This window comes from Phocoena phocoena, chromosome 18, assembly GCF_963924675.1.
Source record: "Phocoena phocoena chromosome 18, mPhoPho1.1, whole genome shotgun sequence".
In the NCBI taxonomy this organism is placed as follows: domain Eukaryota; kingdom Metazoa; phylum Chordata; class Mammalia; order Artiodactyla; family Phocoenidae; genus Phocoena; species Phocoena phocoena.
The window spans coordinates 20,867,534-20,886,649 of NC_089236.1; the positions used below are offsets into that span (position 1 = coordinate 20,867,534).

The 19,116-nt window shown below is 36.7% G+C and overlaps 1 protein-coding gene across 1 annotated transcript in view; it reads left to right on the forward strand.

Moving 5' to 3' along the window:
* Nucleotides 1–17,177, forward strand: part of ZC3H13 (zinc finger CCCH-type containing 13) — a 91,930-nt gene extending 74,753 nt beyond the window's left edge. The window contains exons 16-20 of the mRNA XM_065896021.1: nucleotides 406–918; nucleotides 3,157–3,309; nucleotides 5,019–5,219; nucleotides 8,424–8,587; nucleotides 17,007–17,177. Coding sequence (XP_065752093.1) covers nucleotides 406–918; nucleotides 3,157–3,309; nucleotides 5,019–5,219; nucleotides 8,424–8,587; nucleotides 17,007–17,177 — 1,202 coding nt within the window. The remainder of the gene's footprint in view (nucleotides 1–405; nucleotides 919–3,156; nucleotides 3,310–5,018; nucleotides 5,220–8,423; nucleotides 8,588–17,006) is intronic.
* Nucleotides 17,178–19,116: the final 1,939 nt, after the last annotated feature.

Here is a 19,116-nt window from a genome sequence, read left to right on the forward strand (position 1 = left end):
TTGGTGGAAATACTTACGTATTCAAGTCCTCTATTGATGCCTAAAATTTTAACCTTCTGCCTCTTCTTCCTGCAACCAATACTTTCTCTTTTGACCACAGAAAATAAGGTAGGGGGATAGGAAGAGGTCAGATAATGATCATTTCTTTTACTGCTTAAACACTTTATGTATTTATTTCTTTGAAGATATTTTGTGGTTATAGTGGAAATAAACAAGGAAACATGCTTTTTACATATTTTAATTAACACTTGGAGAGATGGAATTTTTCATTAAGATGGGTCCTTTGGATAATTTAAAATAAATATAGAAATAGATAAATTGTCAGTTTTGAAGGGCCTTAAAATGAAGCCTTTTATTTCCATTTTATCACGTGTTAACTCTTTGTATATGGTGTATTTATTTTAGATCGCCAGGATTCAAGAAGCCATAGTTCAAGAAGAAGTTCTCCTGAGTCAGATCGACAGGTCCATTCAAGATCAGGGTCGTTTGATAGCAGAGATAGGCTTCAAGAGCGTGATCGTTACGAGCATGAGAGAGAACGGGAGAGAGAGAGGAGAGATACACGGCAGAGAGAATGGGAGCGAGATGCCGATAAAGATTGGCCCCGGAACAGGGACCGAGATCGACTGCGGGAACGGGAGAGAGAACGAGACAAAAGGAGAGACTTGGACAGGGAAAGGGAGAGATTAATCTCTGATTCTATGGAAAGGGACAGGGACAGAGACAGAACTTTTGAGAGTCCTCAAATAGAGTCTGTAAAACGCAGTGAAGCAAAACTGGAGAGTGAACATGAGAGAGACCTAGAAGGCACTTCCCGGGACTCTTTAGCTTTGGAAAAAGAAAGAATGGATAAAGATCTAGGATCTCTGCAGGGATTTGAAGATACAAATAAAGCTGAGAGAACAGAGAGTATGGAAGGTGAGTGTCACGCCTTTTTGTCGGTTTCAATGCTCCATTCCTTTTCAGATTTCATAGCAAACAAATATTTCCTTTTGAAAGGTCATCTGATACACATATTGACTCCATTGTTATAGGGAAAATAGAGTTTATAAGGAAAAGCCTTATAATACTTAAAAAATGTGTTCCACTCATTAGTACTATCAAGGTAGACTTGGTTCAAATAAGCCTAAATGAAATAAATGATTACAGTCGTCCCTCAGTCCCTCAGTATCTGCAGGAATGGGTTCCAGAGCCCTCCACAGATAGTAAAATCTGGGCATGCTCAGGTACCTTATTAAAATGACTTCCCGCTCCTAGAATGAGGGACCCTGAGAAGGCCACATCCACCCTTTTGCCCACTCAGAGCCAGCCTCAGCTATGGACATCCACTCTCCAATCCTTCACCCCTGATAGTGCTATACAAGCTGACTTACGCCTCTGCACTCTGAATGAGCTTCCTTCTCTAGGCTTCTCTGTACCTGCTCTTCCCATTGCCTGATAGACCTTTTATCTTCTCTTACTCAAACTGCAAGTCCCAGTTTATGCATTATTTCCTCTACGAAGCCTTCTCTGCTAAAGGTGCTTTACTCTTTCAAATCGCCGTAGCACCTTGTTTATACATCTTTAATAGCATCCCTGTGCCATATTATAATTATTTTTCCATAGTTTTCTCACCACTATACTGTACTCCTTTGTTAGGCACCATAGCTTTTCATTTCTTTATCATCAAGACTCTAGTAAGGACACAATAAATGGCTGATGAATGAAAATATGTTCTGCTGTGCATACATGTTCTGCATCTTATTCTTTGGTGAATTATAGCCCAGGTTAACAATAGTAATGGCCCCCCTGAAAATTCTTCTGGAAGTTCTGCCTCCACTACACCATTGTTCTGACATAACCTCTCTACTTCAAGCCCCGAAGAAACTTCTGGGATACTTAGTACATAAGCAGTAGTATTTTATATTCTTTTTATTTGCTGTATTGTAGCACTAGTCCCAGAATAAAATTCACATTCTTTTAAAACTATAAACATCCTTACATCTTTTGGTTATTTGGTTAGATATATTCCAATACGCCAACTGTTAACATATTTTTTCTACTTGACAAAAACATTTCTGCCTCAGTGGTCTTCACATTTTTATCTCAAATCTGAATTTAAATGGCATCAGTTTGTGAGCCATAGCACTATTAGAGGTACAACCTTGGGTATAATTGAACATAATTTTAACCAATCATTGTAATATCTCTCTTGTGATAGGAGTTCGTGCCCTTCATCCCTAAAATATACCATTCATTGGTTGTGATCACAGATAACATAGCATAGAAATTTAGAGGTGAATTACCTATTGTGAAATGCAAAATTTTATCCCGTTAAAGTAGGACAATGAGTTTGATAAAGCTTGAAAAGTTAAAAATCCTATTATTTGCATTTATGTTTAGATGTCTATCTGTGTAATGAAGTTATTAAAATTGTTTACTTTAGAAGTGAATGGTGGGGGTATGAGGAGATTACTACAGAATTTAATAGAGTAGAAAATTATTAGAATGACTAGAAACATCTCATAGTTTATTATATTTTATTTGCTGTAAGTTTTATAAAGCATGCTGTTGCATTTTGAGAACTAGTGTTGTAAACTCAGTAAAGTGTATGGATAACACCTGATTAGAAGTATTAAGGGTGCTGTATAGTTTTATGATAATTCAAGTTCACAACTAAGTCACCAGGAGACAAAGCTTTAGCCTAGGTAGTTGAGAAAAGTTGGTAAAGAAAGAAATGGAAGGCACGCTAGTGGTTAAAGTTTCAAATAAATTTTACTAATTAGTTTGCAAGTTCTTTAAAATTAATGAATTTATTTTGATAAAGAAATTAATGCATCCTTTTGAAATTAGATTTCTCTGGACTTAAAGTTTTATTATAAAAAATTAACAATGTAATATCAACATTAACATGTTAGTGGTAGATTTTCTCATATTTTAATTGTAATCTTATAACTTATTTTGATATTGCTGTCCATATTGTGTTCTTGGCATTAAAACTAAATTTAATTTTTAAGTTTTCTTTTGGAGGTATCAAGTGTTATGAATAATTATAGTTTTCAAATAAAAAATGCTTTTCAACTTTTCTTAGTGTACACAGCCTCTCCTCTTTGTTTTCACTTAGATAGCCCTTTCCCTTAACACTCTCTTCGGCATGAAATTAATTTTTCTGTTTAGCAGGAGATGACGAATCCAAGTTAGATGATGTGCATTCGTTAGGATCTGGTGCTGGAGAAGGATATGAGCCAATTAGTGATGATGAACTAGATGAAATTCTGGCAGGTGATGCTGAAAAGAGGGAGGACCAACAGGATGAGGAGAAGATGCCAGGTAATCATTTGCAGAGGTGGTTGAATGTAAGAAATATTTAATTATGGTATTGTGATATTCTTTGTTCCCTTTCATGCTGTAAGAATTGATAAGATGCAGTTAGAATTTTCCCATTTTGATTAAATGTTTTAATTAACATAGAAGGGCCAATAAAATGAAAATTATAGTTAATGTGCTCTGCTCATTTTTAAGTAGACATTGCCTATAAATTGGAAAGGGCATTATTTAAAATAGCACAATTGTAAGATTTCCTATCAAGCAGTGATTGTCTAGCAGTGTTCTAGATGGTAGGTGTATGGTACAGAGCTTCACAACTGTGCTGCCGCAAACCAACTTTTGAAATGACCGTTCAGAAATTTCCAAAGGTCGAGGTTATATTTGAACACTGTTTACATACTTCTCTCTCTCAATTTTCTAAATTCAGTAATCATTTCCATTTGTAGTACTTTATTCATTGCCAGAACTTCCTCCAGTGACTGTACCATGAAGCAGCTACCTTCAGTGTTCTTGTTGAATCATCCCAATTAGTCTAATTGTTACTAACAATTTTTTTTTAATCATAGGGTCTTTGCTTTGTTTGGGTATACAGAATATTAAATTCTTATTTTGACTTAATTTGCTCTTACATTTTACAGTTTTTTCTAATGTATAGTATATATATGAGTGTTATTTTTATTATTATCAGCTATTAGGTATTTCTGAATAGAACATTATTTTGTTAATTTCCTAAACTCTGACTTATCAGTGGATAGATTATTCTCAATTTTAATCTTAGCCACTGCCTGAATCTTAAATTTATTTCATAATGAATCATTTGTTTTTAAAAGGTAAACTGTGTCTGTACATGCATGCATGCACACATGCAAACTAAATACACTCCTGGATTTACTTACTTAACCCTTGAAATGACTCTGGTACCAAGCTTCAAAATGTCAGACCTAATATAGTGAAATGATGGAGTTCTTTCATTGAGAATCTCTCAAGCAATTTAAATGCATTATTTGTAGGAATGGGTTTGCTTAGGTGTTTGTTTGCTCGCCTTTTTTTTTTGGTTTTGGGGTTTTTTATTGAAGTATAATTGACATACATTAGTTTCAGGTACACAACGTAATGATTTGACATTTGTATACATTGCAACATGATCACCACATTAAGTCTAGTTACCATCTGTCGCCATGCAAAGTTACAAAGTTTTTTTTCTTGTGATGAGAACTTTTCAGATATACTTTCTAGCAACTTTTAATGTTGAAATACAATATTATTGACTATAGTTACCATGCTATACATTACATCCCCATGATTTATTTATAATTGCAAGTTTGTACCGCTTGATACCCTTGACACATTTTGTCTAAACTTCACATTCCTTCCCCTCTGGAAGCCACCAATCTCTGTATCTATGAGTTTGGTTTTCTTTTTGTTTGATTCTTTTCATTTTAGATTCCACATATAAATGAAATGGGGGGGGGCGGAGGCACTCGCCTGTGACCTCTTCGCCTCTTTTCCTTTGGTGAGAAAGTTATTTGTAAAGGTCCTTAAGATTCTAAATTTTAGCTTTTATAGAAAATCTTTTGTTTTAAGAATGTGCCTTTTTTGATTTATATTACTTGTTATTTAATGCTTTCTGTGGCTTGGAATCTCTATTTCTCTATACATAACGAGAATGTATTTCTTGGCGTAATAAAATTCTGTTCTTTAACTTTTTGTAGATCCATTAGATGTGATAGATGTGGACTGGTCTGGTCTTATGCCAAAGCATCCAAAAGAACCACGAGAGCCTGGGGCTGCACTCTTAAAATTCACGCCTGGAGCCATTATGCTGAGAATTGGGATCTCTAAAAAGTTGGCTGGTTCTGAACTCTTTACTAAAGTCAAAGAAACATGTCAGAGACTTTTAGAAAAACCCAAAGGTAATTCCGTCCCACTTTGACTACATAATGTTTAATATAAACATTAAGGTGCCTTTGAAAAGGATTCTGTTCTCATGTAGCAGTTACAGTATAAGAACTTTTTTGTTTTTGAGGACTCACTTATTTTCAGTATTTAATCCTCATGGTCAAAGTTTGTTTTAATTTATTTTGAGAAAAATTTAAGCCTACAGAAAAGTTGTAAACATAGCACAATGATCTTACTGTATCAAAGTTACTTTTTAACAGGTAAGTTCTAATGTCAAAGTGCTCAGTGGTTTACCCAGGGCTAAAGGAAGTGAACTAGATATTGTTCATATCTAAGCAAATTGGTTATCTTGGCAACCCTTTCCCCCGGGAAATGGGGAATTCTACTCAAATGCAGATGTTTAGGTTGAGCCTTTAACAAAGTGGTTAAGAGCTTAGTCTCTGGGCCAGATGGCCTGGATTCCAACAGGCACACCACTTACTAGCTGTTATTTAATTTATGTGTTACTGTTATCATCTACAAGCTGGGAATAATTACACCACCAATCAATTGTTCCATATGATTGTTAGGAGGAACAAATGAGTTGTTACAAGTAAAACACTTAGAATAGTTTCTCACATACAGTGATGCTCAGTAAATATGAGCTGCTGCTATTTAGTTTAAAACATTTTATCGCATTGATTTTAGACCTTACTGCTACAGCTTTTCATTATTCCAGAACACTTTTAGTTTATAGGGTCCTTTGTTTTCTGTTTCTCTGGTACCTAGCTTATTATGTTTTGGCAGCTTATTAAGACTTTATTAATGGGGAGGAGGAGTGTAAAACAGGAGGAAAGGAGGTAAAAGGTGAAAGCACTAAGATTATTTAATGTTATGTCACATTCATTAGAGTAAAAAAGTTTAGGAAAAAGAATTGAGCTTTTACTAAATTGAAAAAAAATTGTTTTATGTGTTTCATGATTCATGTTCTTTCTTCATCTGTTAGCATAAGCAGTAAGACTCTTGATTTTAATACGGCTTAGTATACATAGAACGTATGTGTAAGAAACAAACTATAATGGTGAATATGTGTTAACCTGACAGATGACCAGTGTCTTGAGTTCTTGCCCCACTCTTTCTACTTTGATTGGTTCTGTGATCTTAAGTAACTCTTGTGGACATAAAATGATGTAATGAAATCCCTAAGTTCTTATCCACATCTACAGCTCTTTGCTCCTGTGTCTCTTGCTAATGGCATTTAAAGTTAAAATCTATTGCGTAGTTAGCAAAATCAGGCTATAGTTTGTCCCTGACTAATGATCACTTACTTTAAACAATGAAAACGTACACTGTAAAGAAGGATTTGATTGTCCTTACCAAGTAGTCCTATTTTTTGGTGGTATGATAGCTTTGTTAGAGAACTAATATATGATACTGAATATAAGTTCCCTAAGGAATAGGACTGTTTTGTTTACTGCTGTATTGTCTAGTGATCTATTCTTACTAATTATGCCATTGCCTTGAAAAGTACCTGACACATAGTAGGTATTCAATAAATATTTGTGAAATAACTGATTTTTTTCTAATCTATTCTGTCTGTTTCTGTGCCCCAGTGCTGAAGAAAGTATATCTCCACTCCCTATGTAATTTTTAAATTCTAAGGCTTAAAACAGAAAACTTGAATATGTACTGAAATTTAAATTGCTTTTGTCCAGGTTTTCTGATTATAGTATGATTAAGTTCTTTGAAGCTAAACTTTCCCAGTTATTTTAGTTCCTTTGCTTTACTTGTACTTATATACGTGTTTAATCTGTCTCGAGTTATTTGGTGCTGGTCAGTTCAAAACCAGGAAGAGATTAAGTTTAGCCATGCTATACGTTCTAGGGAGGTTTGCAGGTGTGTTTTATAGTCTACTGTTGTGAAAGCAGAAAAGATGTAAATAAAAAGTAATTTGTCCTAATGAGCAATTTTCAAGGAAGTGCATGGACTCAATGGAGGTTTCTTTATTTGTATCTATAGTAGAATGGTGGTGAATGTTTGGTGCTTTTTTTTTTTTAATAGTCTGCATTATATGACTGTGTCATTGGTTGGCTCAAACATTGGTATGGCTGAATTACCTGAGGAACTGCCTTTTCCCCTAACGGGATACCCACTAAGGTATCCTAGTTCCAACTGTGGAGAGTCTGTAGGTCTGGTGGTAGAGCCCCGGCACTGTATTTTTTTTAAAACTGCTCAGATGATTCTGATAGACATCAAAGTTTGTGAACTATTTCTGAGTTTTTATTTACATTTATTTTTGCTTTTGTTATAAACCTATTCACTAAGTGTATAACTTATCAACTAGGTATATTACATGAGACAGGTTTCTTGTTAATTATCTAATCTGTTTATACTCTGCAGTTCAGGAAATGAAATATGTAATGCAATTTCCTTAATTCTCAAATGCCTGTTTTGTTTTTACCTAGGTGTTACTTACTATTTCCCTTTGTGGCTCTAGCAATAACCGGTTTGATCACGTTGCTATAGAAACACTACCTGATACCATTCATACTCTTGGCCAACTCCTGGAATGTTAACTTTGAAGTTACTACTCTTTGTTATTTATTTAGATTAATGATTGACCCTATTCTGTAAATTTTGATTTCTTGTCTATTTTAACTCAATCTCTATTTTTATTAAGTGTTTTCTCCCTACTTTGCATGTTATGACTTAAAACTAAGTGATTTTGATACATTGTCCCAGGTTTTTACTGTGACCAAATATTGGATAAAATTTGCAGATTATCTAACAAACAGCTAATCACTTTCCTAAGTTTTTTAGGGTTCACAGAATGTAGTCACATTACTACATTTGAATCTTACCATAATAAAGTCCTGAATCTAGAACTTTTAGTAGTTGATGGTACACAATATATTGAATTTGATTTTACTAATTCTTAACTTGAACTTTTTTCCCATAGTAATCCGTGTCTAAATTCTGTCTCCCAATTCTGCTTTTCTTATATCTTAAAGTGGCTATCAGAGTATTTATTTTTGTTTGAGCCTAGCACCAAAACTACATACTGGAGTTCTCTCACAGAGAACATATTGCCTTTAATATGAAATAGTTTTCACCACTGTTGGTAACTTTGATAAAGTATAGATAAACTTAGTATAGCTAGACTTTGTGGAATATTCATCTAAGCAGTTGATAACACTTCTATTTTCAGAAACCTTAATGTGTTTATTTTTTATTGAAAGACGCAGACAATCTTTTTGAACATGAATTGGGGGCTCTCAACATGGCTGCATTACTACGAAAAGAGGAAAGAGCAAGTCTTCTTAGTAATCTTGGACCATGCTGTAAAGCATTATGCTTCAGGCGGGATTCTGCAATCCGGAAGCAGCTTGTTAAAAATGAGAAGGTACTGTTGTTTCCTTAGAAAAGTTGGAACATGTCTGTTGAGTAGTATGGATGACATATTCTTCATTTGATTGCTTTAAGGTGAAATTAAGGTCTCATGATCTGCTTTTATGAGTTTGGTTTCCCAGTCTTTTACACATGTAAAAGAAAGAATTTTATTAGAATTTATAGTACTTTTTATTTTACTTTAATAGTTTTGAATAACATTTGTTTTGAATAACATTGTTATTGGTACTGGAAAAAAATTGTTTTTTTAACATCTCTATTGGGGTATAATTGCTTTACAATGGTGGGTTTCTCTTTATAACAAAGTGTATCAGTTGTACATATACATATGTTCCCATATCTCTTCCCTCTTGCGTCTCTCTCCCTCCCACCCTCCCTATCCCACCCCTCCAGGCGGTCACAAAGCACCGAGCTGATCTCCCTGTGCTATGCGGCTGCTTCCCACTAGCTATCTGTTTTACGTTTGGTAGTGTATATATGTCCATGCCTCTCTCTCGCTTTGTCACAGCTCACCCTTCACCCTCCACATATCCTCAAGTCCATTCTCCAGTAGGTCTGTGTCTTTATTCCTGTCTTACTCTTAGGTCCTTCATGACATTTTTTTTCTTAAATTCCATATATATGTGTTAGCATACGGTATTTGTCTTTCTCTTTCTGACTTACTTCACTCTGTATGACAGACTCTAGGTCTATCCACCTCATTACAAATAGCTCAATTTCGTTTCTTTTTATGGCTGAGTAATATTCCATTGTATATATGTGCCACATCTTCTTTATCCATTCATCTGATGATGGGCACTTAGGTTGTTTCCATCTCCAGGCTATTGTCAATAGAACTGCAATGAACATTTTGGTACATGACTCTTTCTGAATTTTGGTTTTCTCAGGGTATATGCCCAGTAGTGGGATTGCTGGGTCATATGGTATTTCTATTTGTAGTTTTTTAAGGAACCTCCATACTGTTCTCCATAGTGGCTGAACCAATTCACATTCCCACCAACAGTGCAAGAGGGTTCCCTTTTCTCCACACCCTCTCCAGCATTTATTGTTTCTAGATTTTTTGATGATGGCCATTCTGACTGGTGTGAGATGATATCTCATTGTAGTTTTGATTTGCATTTCTCTAATGATTAATGATGTTGAGCATTCTTTCATGTGTTTGTTGGCAGTCTGTACAGCTTCTTTGGAGAAATGTCTATTTAGGTCTTCTGCCCATTTTTGGATTGGGTTGTTTGTTTTTTTTATTATTGAGCTGCATGAGCTGCTTGTAAATTTTGGAAATTAATCCCTTGTCAGTTGCTTCATTTGCAAATATTTTCTCCCATTCTGAGAGTTGTCTTTTGGTCTTGTTTATGGTTTCCTTTGCTGTGCAAAAGCTTTGAAGTTTCATTAGGTCCCATTTGTTTCTTTTTGTTTTTATTTCCATTTCTCTAGGAGGTGGGTCAAAAAGGATCTTGCTGTGATTTATGTCAGAGTGTTCTGCCTATGTTTTCCTCTAAGAGTTTGACAGTATCTGGCCTTACATTTAGGTCTTTAATCCATTTTGAGCTTATTTTTGTGTATGGTGTTAGGGAGTGATCTAATCTCATACTTTTACATGTACCTGTCCAGTTTTCCCAGCACCACTTATTAAAGAGGCTGTTCTTTCTCCACTGTACCTTCCCGCCTCCTTTATCAAAGATAAGGTGACCATATGTGTGTGGGTTTATCTCTGGGCTTTCTATCCTGTTCCATTGATCTGTCTTTCTGTTTTTGTGCCAGTACCATACTGTCTTCATTACTGTAGCTTTGTGGTATAGTCTGAAGTCGGGGAGCCTGATTCCTCCAGCTGTGTTTTTCGTTCTCAAGATTGCTTTGGCTATTCGGGGTCTTTTGTGTTTCCATACAAATTGTGAAATTTTTTGTTCTAGTTCTGTGAAAATTGCCAGTGGTAGTTTGATAGGGATTGCATTGAATCTGTAGATTGCTTTGGGTAGTAGAATCATTTTCACAATGTTGATTCTTCCCATCCAAGAACATGGTATATCTCTCCATCTATTTGTATCATCTTTAATTTCTTTCATCAGTGTCTTATAATTTTCTGCATACAGGTCTTTTGTCTCCTTAGGTAGGTTTATTCCTAGATATTTTATTCTTTTTGTTGCAGTGGTAAATGGGAGTGTTCTGTTGATTTCACTTTCAGATTTTTCATTAGTGTACAGGAATGCAAGAGATTTCTGTGCATTAATTTTGTATCCTGCAACTTTACCAAATTCATTGATTAGCTCTAGTAGTTTTCTGGTGGCATCTTTAGGATTCTCTATGTATAGTATCATGTCATCTGCAGACAGTGACAGCTTTACTTCTTCTTTTCCGATTTGGATTCCTTTTTCTTCTCTGATTGCTGTGGCTAAAACTTCCAAAACTATGTTGAATAAGAGTGGTGAGAGTGGGCAACCTTGTCTTGTTCCTGATCTTAGTGGAAATGCTTTCAGTTTTTCACCATTGAGAACGATGTTGGCTGTGGGTTTGTCATATATGGCCTTTATTATGTTGAAGAAAGTTCCGTCTATGCCTACTTTCTGCAGGGTTTTTATCATAAATGGGTGTTGAATTTTGTCAAAAGCTTTCTCTGCATCTATTGAGATGATCATATGGTTTTTCTCCTTCAGTTTGTTACTACAGTTTATCACATTGATAGATTCGCGTATATTGAAGAATCCTTGCATTCCTGTAATAAACCCCACTTGATCATGGTGTGTGACCCTTTTAATGTGCTGTTGGATTCTGTTTGCTAGTATTTTGTTGAGGATTTTTGCATCTATGTTCATCAGTGATATTGGCCTGTATTTTTCTTTCTTTGTGACATCCTTGTCTGGTTTCGGTATCAGGGTGATGGTGGCCTTGTAGAATGAGTTTGGGAGTGTTCTTCCCTCTGCTATATTTTGGAAGAGTTTGAGAAGGATAGGTGTTAGCTCTTCTCTAAATGTTTGATAGAATTCGCCTGTGAAGCCATCTGGTCCTGGGCTTTTGTTTGTTGGAAGATTTTTAATCACAGTCTCCATTTCAGTGCTTGTGATTGGTCTGTTCATATTTTCTATTTCTTCCTGATTCAATCTTGGCAGGTTGTGCATTTCTAAGAATTTGTCCATTTCTTCCAGGGTGTCCATTTTATTGGCATAGAGTTGCTTGTAGTAATCTCTCATGATCTTTTGTATTTCTGCAGTGTCAGTTGTTACTTCTCCTTTTTCATTTCTAATTCTATTGAGTCTTCTCCCTTTTTTTCTTGATGAGTCTGGCTAATGGTTTCTCAATTTTGTTTATCTCCTCAAAGAACCAGCTTTTAGTTTTATTGATCTTTGCTATTTCCTTCATTTCTTTTTCATTTATTTCTGATGTGATTTTTATGATTTCTTTCCTTCTGCTAACTTTGGGGTTTTTTTGTTCTTCTTTCTCTAATTGCTTGAGGTGCAAGGTTAGGTTGTTTATTCGAGATGTTTCCTGCTTCTTAAGGTGGGCTTGTATTGCTATAAACTTCCCCCTTAGAACTGCTTTTGCTGCATCCCATAGGTTTTGGGTCGTTGTGTCTCCATTGTCATTTGTTTCTAGGTATTTTTTTATTTCCTCTTTGATTTCTTCAGTGATCACTTCATTATTAAGTAGTGTATTGTTTAGCCTCCATGTGTTTGTATTTTTTACAGATCTTTTCCTGCAATTGATATCTAGTCTCATGGCGTTGTGGTCGGAAAAGATACAATTTCAATTTTCTTAAATTTACCAAGGCTTGATTTGTGACCCAAGATATGATCTGTCCTGGAGAATGTTCCATGAGCACTTGAGAAAAATGTGTTTTCTGTTGTTTTTGGATGGAGTGTCCTATAAATATCACTTAAGTCCATCTTGTTTAATGTATTATTTAAAGCTTGTGTTTCCTTATTCATTTTGGATGATCTGTCCATTGGTGAAAGTGGGGTGTTAAAGTCGCCTACTATGAATGTGTTACTGTCGATTTCCCCTTTTATGGTTGTTAGTATGTGCCTTATGTATTGAGGTGCTCCTATGTTGGGTGCATAAATATTTACAATTGTTATATCTTCTTCTTGGATTGATCCCTTGATCATTATGTAGTGACCTTCTTTGTCTCTTCTAATAGTTTTTATTATAAAGTATATTTTGTCTGATATGAGAATTGCTACTCCAGCTTTCTTTTCATTTCCACTTGCATGGAATATCTTTGTCCATCCCCTTGCTTTCAGTCTGTATGTGTCTCTAGGCCTGAAGTGGGTCTCTTGTAGACAGCATATATATGGGTCTTGTTTTTGTATCCAATCTGTGTCTTTTGGTGGGAGCATTTAGTCCATTTATATTTAAGGTAATTGTTGATATGTATGTTCCTATTCCCATTTTCTAAATTGTTTGTTTTGGGTTATTATAGGTCTTTTCCTTCTCTTGTGTTTCTTGCCTAGAGAAGTTCCTTTAGCATTTGTTGTAAAGCTGGTTTGGTGGTGCTGAACTCTCTCAGCTTTTGCTTGTCTGTAAAGGTTTTAATTTCTCCATCAAATCTGAATGAGATCCTTGCTGGGTAGAGTAATCTTGGTTGCAGGTTTTTCTCCTTCATCACTTTAAATATGTCCTGCCTATCCCTTCTGGCTTGCAGAGTTTCTGCTGAAAGAACGATTCCCTTGTGTGTTATTTGTTGTTTTTCCCTTGCTCCTTTTAATATGTTTTGTTTTTAATTTTTGACAGTTTGATTAATATGTGTCTTGGCGTATTTCTCCTTGGATTTATCCTGTATGGGACTCTCTGTGCTTCCTGGACTTGATTAACTATTTCCTTTCCCATATTAGGGAAGTTTTCAACTATAATCTCTTCAAATATTTTCTCAGTCCCTTTCTTTTTCTCCTTCTGGAACCCCTATAATTTGAATGTTGGTGCATTTAATGTTGTCCCAGAGGTCTCTGAGACTGTCCTCAGTTCTTTTCATTCTTTTTTCTTTATTCTGCTCTGCAGTAGTTATTTCCACTATTTTATCTTCCAGGTAACTTATCTGTTCTTCTGCCTCAGTTATTCTATTGATCCCATCTAGAGTATTTTTCATTTATTGTGTTGTTCATCATTGTTTGTTTCAGCTTTAGTTCTTCTAGGTCCTTGTTAAATGTTTCTTGCATTTTGTCTATTCTATTTCCAAGATTGTGGATCATCTTTACTATCATTATTCTGAATTCTTTTTCAGGTAGACTGCCTATTTCCTCTTCATTTGTTAGGTCTGGTGCGTTTTTATCTAGCTCCTTCGTCTGCTGTGTGTTTTTCTGTCTTCTCGTTTTGGTTATCTTACTGTGTTTGTTTGGGGTCTCCTTTTCGCAGGCTGCAGGTTCATAGTTGCCATTGTTTTTGATGTCTGTCCCCAGTGGCTTAGGTTGGTTCAGTGGGTTGTGTAGGCTTCCTGGTGGAGGGCTGTGTTCTGGTGGATGAGGCTGGATCTTGTCTTTCTGGTGGGCAGGTCCACGTCTGGTGGTGTGTTTTGGGGTGTCTGTGTCCTTATTACGATTTTAGGCAGCCTCTCTGCTAGTGAGTGGGGTTGTGTTGTCTTGCTAGTTGTTTGGCATAGGTTGTCCAGCACTGTAGCTTGCTGGTTGTTGAGTGAAGCTGGGTGCTGGTGTTGGGATGGAGATCTCCGAGAGATGTTTGCTGTTTGATATTATGTGGAGCTGGGAGGTCTCTTGTTGACCAGTGTCCTGAAGTTGGCTCTCCCACCTCAGAGGCACAGCACTGACTCCTGGCTGCAGCATCAAGAGCATTTCATCCACACAGCTCAGAATAAAAGGGAGGAAAAAGTAGAGAGAAAGAATTAGTAGAAGTAGGAAGGAAGAAGGAAAGAAAGGAGGGAGGGAGGAAAAACGAAAGAAGATACAGTGAAATATAAAATATAATAAAGTTATTAAATTAAAAAATAATTATTTAGAAAAAAAGGGACCGATAGAACCTTAGGACAAATGTTGGAAGCAAAGCTATACAGACAAAACTCACACACTCACAAAAAGAGGAAAAGGGGAAAAAATAATAAATCTTGCTCTCAAAGTCCACCTCAATTTGGGATGATTGGTTGTCTATTCAGGTTTTCCACAGATGCAGGGTACATCAAGTTGATTGTGGAGCTTTAGTCCACTGCTCCCGAGGCTGCTGGGAGAGATTTCCCTTTCTCTTCTTTGTTCTCACAGCTCCCAGGGGCTCAGCTTTGGATTTGGCCCCACCACTGCATGTAGGTTGCTGGAGGGCGTCTGTTCTTTGCTCAGATAGGACGGGGTTAAAGGAGCCGCTGATTCGGGGGCTCTGGCACACTCAGGCCGGGGGGAGGAAGGGGCACAGACTGCGTGGTGGGCCTGCGGCGTCAGAGGCCGGCATGACGTTGCACCAGCCTGAGGCGCGCCATGCGTTCTCCCAGGGAAGTTGTCCCTGGATCCTGGGAACCTGGCAGTGGCAGGCTGCACAGGCTCCCCGGAAGAGGGGTGTGGATAGTGACCTGTGCTTGCACACAGGCATCTTGGTGGCAGCAGCAGCAGCCTTAGCGTCTCACGCCCGTCTCTGGGGTCCGCGCTTTTAGCTGCAGCTCGCCTGACTGGAGTTCCTTTAAGCAGCACTCTTAATCCCCTCTCCTCGCGCACCAGGAAACAAAGAGGGAAGAAAAAGTCTCTTGCCTCTTCGGCAGCTCCATACCTTTTCCCGGACTCCCTCCCAGCTAGCCGTGGTGCACTAACCCCTTCAGGCTGTGTTCACGCAGCCAACCCCAGTCCTCTCCCTGTGCTCCAACCAAAGCCTGAGCCTCAGCTCGCAGCCCCGCCCGCCCCGGCGGGTGAGCAGACAAGCCTCTGGGGCTGGTGAGTGCTGGTCAGCACCCATCCTCTGTGCGGGAATCTCCCTGCTTTGCCCTCCACTCCCCTGTTTCTATGCTCTCCTCCACAGCTCTGAAGCTCCCCCCTCCGCCTCCCACAGTCTCCGCCCACAAAGGGCCTTCCTAGTGTGTGGAAACCTTTCCTCCTTCACAGCTCCCTCCCACTGGTGCAGGTCCCATGCCTGTTCTTTTGTCTGTTTTTTCTTTTTTTCTTTTGCCCTGCCCAGGTACATGGGGAGTTTCTTGCCTTTTGGGAGGTCTGAGGTCTTCTGCCAGCATTCAGTAGGTGTTCTGTAGGAGTTGCTCCATGTGTAGATGTATTTCTGGTGTATCTGTGGGGAGGAAGGTGATCTCCACGTCTTACTCTTCCACCATCTTCCCCTCCACCTGGAAAAAAATTTTAAATAGTCTATTCCTGTGAAATATTTTTCATTTGCAAAGTTTCTTTAGATAATGAAATATACTAGAAACTTATTTAAATTGAAGGTCAAGGAAAAAAATTTTCCAGAGTGGTGAGGAGATTATATAGTGTTTATGAGAATATACCAAATTGAAGAGGAAATAAACACAAGTGATTATATGTAAACATTTCCTTGAAGAATAAAGGAAATTGAAGCTCAGCTTATTTTTTGTTTGGTTCAGGTAAGGAACCCCAGTTGAGAAAGACAACAGAGGAATTTTTTTGAATGATGACACTTCTGATTGCGGTCGTGGTTTCTTGAATATGTACATGAGTGAAGACTCACAGAACTATACATAAAAAGCCAGTTTTACTATATCACAACTTACAAAATATTTTTTACAATGCAAATTTGGTCAACGCATCACTCTTCCTTTAAAGATCTAGAAGAGAAATAGCAGAATGCTGGAGATATTCAAATCTTTATTTCATTCTACACATGGTTGGAGAACATTTAACAAAATTTTATGACAATAACTTTCAAAACTGCTAAGGTCCCTTTAAGTTCCAATAATAGCGATCTACATCTTAGTTTCTCAGTAGACTGCACTGATCAGCTGTCTTCTGGAGAATTTGTTCAGTTCTGGAGCCTACATCTTATGTCATATCAACAGAGCAGTAAGGAGTATGGAATGTTCCGTGCTTCTTTTCAGAGAATTGATTGTCATGTGAAAGTAAGACTGAAAGTAAGACTGAATTAGTGTGTAGCTCCATAGAAGAGATTTTATTTCAAAACGTGGAAGAAATAGTACTGTTCAACAATAGAATGTGCAGTGTTTTTCATTGTTTTGTCATTGGAAATAATGAAGTAAAAACTACTTGATTACCTGTCAGGGATTGTTGAGAAGATTCCTGCTTTAAGCAAGAAGTTAGACTAGGCGCCCTCTAAAGATTGCTTTCTTTTCTAAGATTCCTTGAGTCTGCAAACATTTCTTAATTTTGCTTTTAAATATCCAATACAGCTAATTTAATATTCATCACAAACGAATTTTTCTTTTAACTAACTGATATTTTTGTAAGCAGTTAACCTGTCTTTTCTACTGTCAACTAATAATGTACGTGTTTAATTTGTTTTTCTCCAAATAGGGCACCGTAAAACAAGCTTATACAAATGCTCCAGTGGTAGACAATGAACTCTTACGACTGAGTCTTCGATTATTTAAGCGGAAGACTACTTGCCATGCCTCAGGACCTGAAAAGACTGAAGATAATAAACTCTCACAGTCCAGTATCCAACAGGAACTGTGTGTGTCTTAAGACTGAAGTCCAGGCACATTTTCGGTACTATTTCCCCTCATCAGTGCATATTCTTTTTCAAAGTTCTTTGGTTTGACAAGTGTTATTAGTGACAAAGGCAGAAAAAACTTATCAGCCATGCTAAAAGAGTGACAAACTTTGATTTAAAGACAGTAGTTTGGCTAACAAGATTTTACAAAAAGTTTTACACAGTACTTGACTGATGATACTCATGCAAAATAATGTGAAAGCATCTAGATTTAGTAGTTTATTCTGTACCTTTTGTTAAAACTGAAGACTTTGAAAACAGTCATCCCTGCTCTTCCTGCCTACACAGATTTTTTTATGAAATGGAGCCACTAATTTATGTACTGGATCATCCTTACAGAAACTGCGATTTTCTCCAGAAACAGTGTGTTCACTGAATGAACACACACGCCGTGCACCGCTGTGCTGTACAGGACACAGGAAGTGGGGCTGGGCCTGCGTGCTGTGTGTAGGCAGGAGCAAGCCACTAATCCTGTTTTCCTTTCTAAAATTGTAACAAAACTACTTAATGGCTCTTCGGTTTTTTTAATATATGTGCATTGTTACAATGTATATTGGATATATTTCGAGTCTGAATGGTTTTGTTTGTTATCAGAGACTGTCGACTATTTTTATTTTTAATAAATGTACCTTCCCTTGTTGTAGATTTACTTTGCTCTTCATTAATCTTACTCCTGATGTTCTAAAACATTTGTCATCAAGGTTACATGTCTCATACAAGATATTTTACTGCTGGAGTTATTACTGGACAGCTGTGAATAATGCAATAATAGTTGAGGATGTACTTCAAATATAGCTCAGTAATACTTGAAACAAACCAAGAGTTAACCAACCTATGTAATCTGAGTTTTAAAATCCTACCATCATACTTTTCAGAGCTATAACCTTTGATTACATTAACCTGCCTCCAGGTACAGAGTGGTGAGGAGATTATATAGTGTTTGTGAAAATATACCAAATTTAAGAGAGGAAATAAATACAAGTGACTTTATGTAAGCATTTACTTGAAGAATAAAGGAAATTGAAACATTATTTTCTGTTTGGTTCAGGTAAGGAATCTCAGTTGAGAAAGACAACAGGAATTTTTTTGAATGATGACACTTCTGATTGTGGTCATGGTTACCTGAATATATACATGAGTGAAAACTCACAGAAATATACATAAAAAGCCAGTTCTACTGTATCACAACTTATATTTTTTATAATGCAAATGTGGTCAAGGCCTCACTGTTACTTTAAAGATCCTAGAAGAAAAATAATATATAAAACAATTTACTTTTTATAAATAATATATCTGCTTTATTTTGTATGTACATATTTATCTCATGAAGTGGACTCTTAGAAGGATTTGAAATGGACTCCACTGCAGAATTTGTGGGCAGACAGTAATGATGATAATGAAGGAAACCAATGAAAATTGAAATTTGATGATTGCCTTTCAGAGGTTTTTGTTAAAACTGTAATCCTGTTACCTGTCTCAGTAGTTACCTAATGTTACTGGTTGAAAGGTTATATTCATTTCAAGAAACAGTCATTGTGCACTTAATTTTTACAAAATACTTACCCAGCAAAGGAAATAGTCTTATTTCCAAGTGACCTGGAAAGCATGTATAAGAAAATTACCTTCTTGGGTTTTGTTTTGCTACTTGTAAACAAAAAGATTCAGGTGTGTTTCCTCTTCCAATTGGTAAATGTTTTGAATAAAAAAATAAAATTCTTTAATGACCTGGAGAATGAATAACCTTTAGAAAACTACTTCCTGTTTTAGTGGATAATATTCTCTGTAGCATAAAGATTTAAAGTCATAGAACCTCTAATATTAGTTCCAAGAATTGTGGAGTGTAACAGAAATAATGGTTTTCCTGTTTTGTGCACTGACTTTAGGAATATTTCACAAGTTATTTCTTTACAG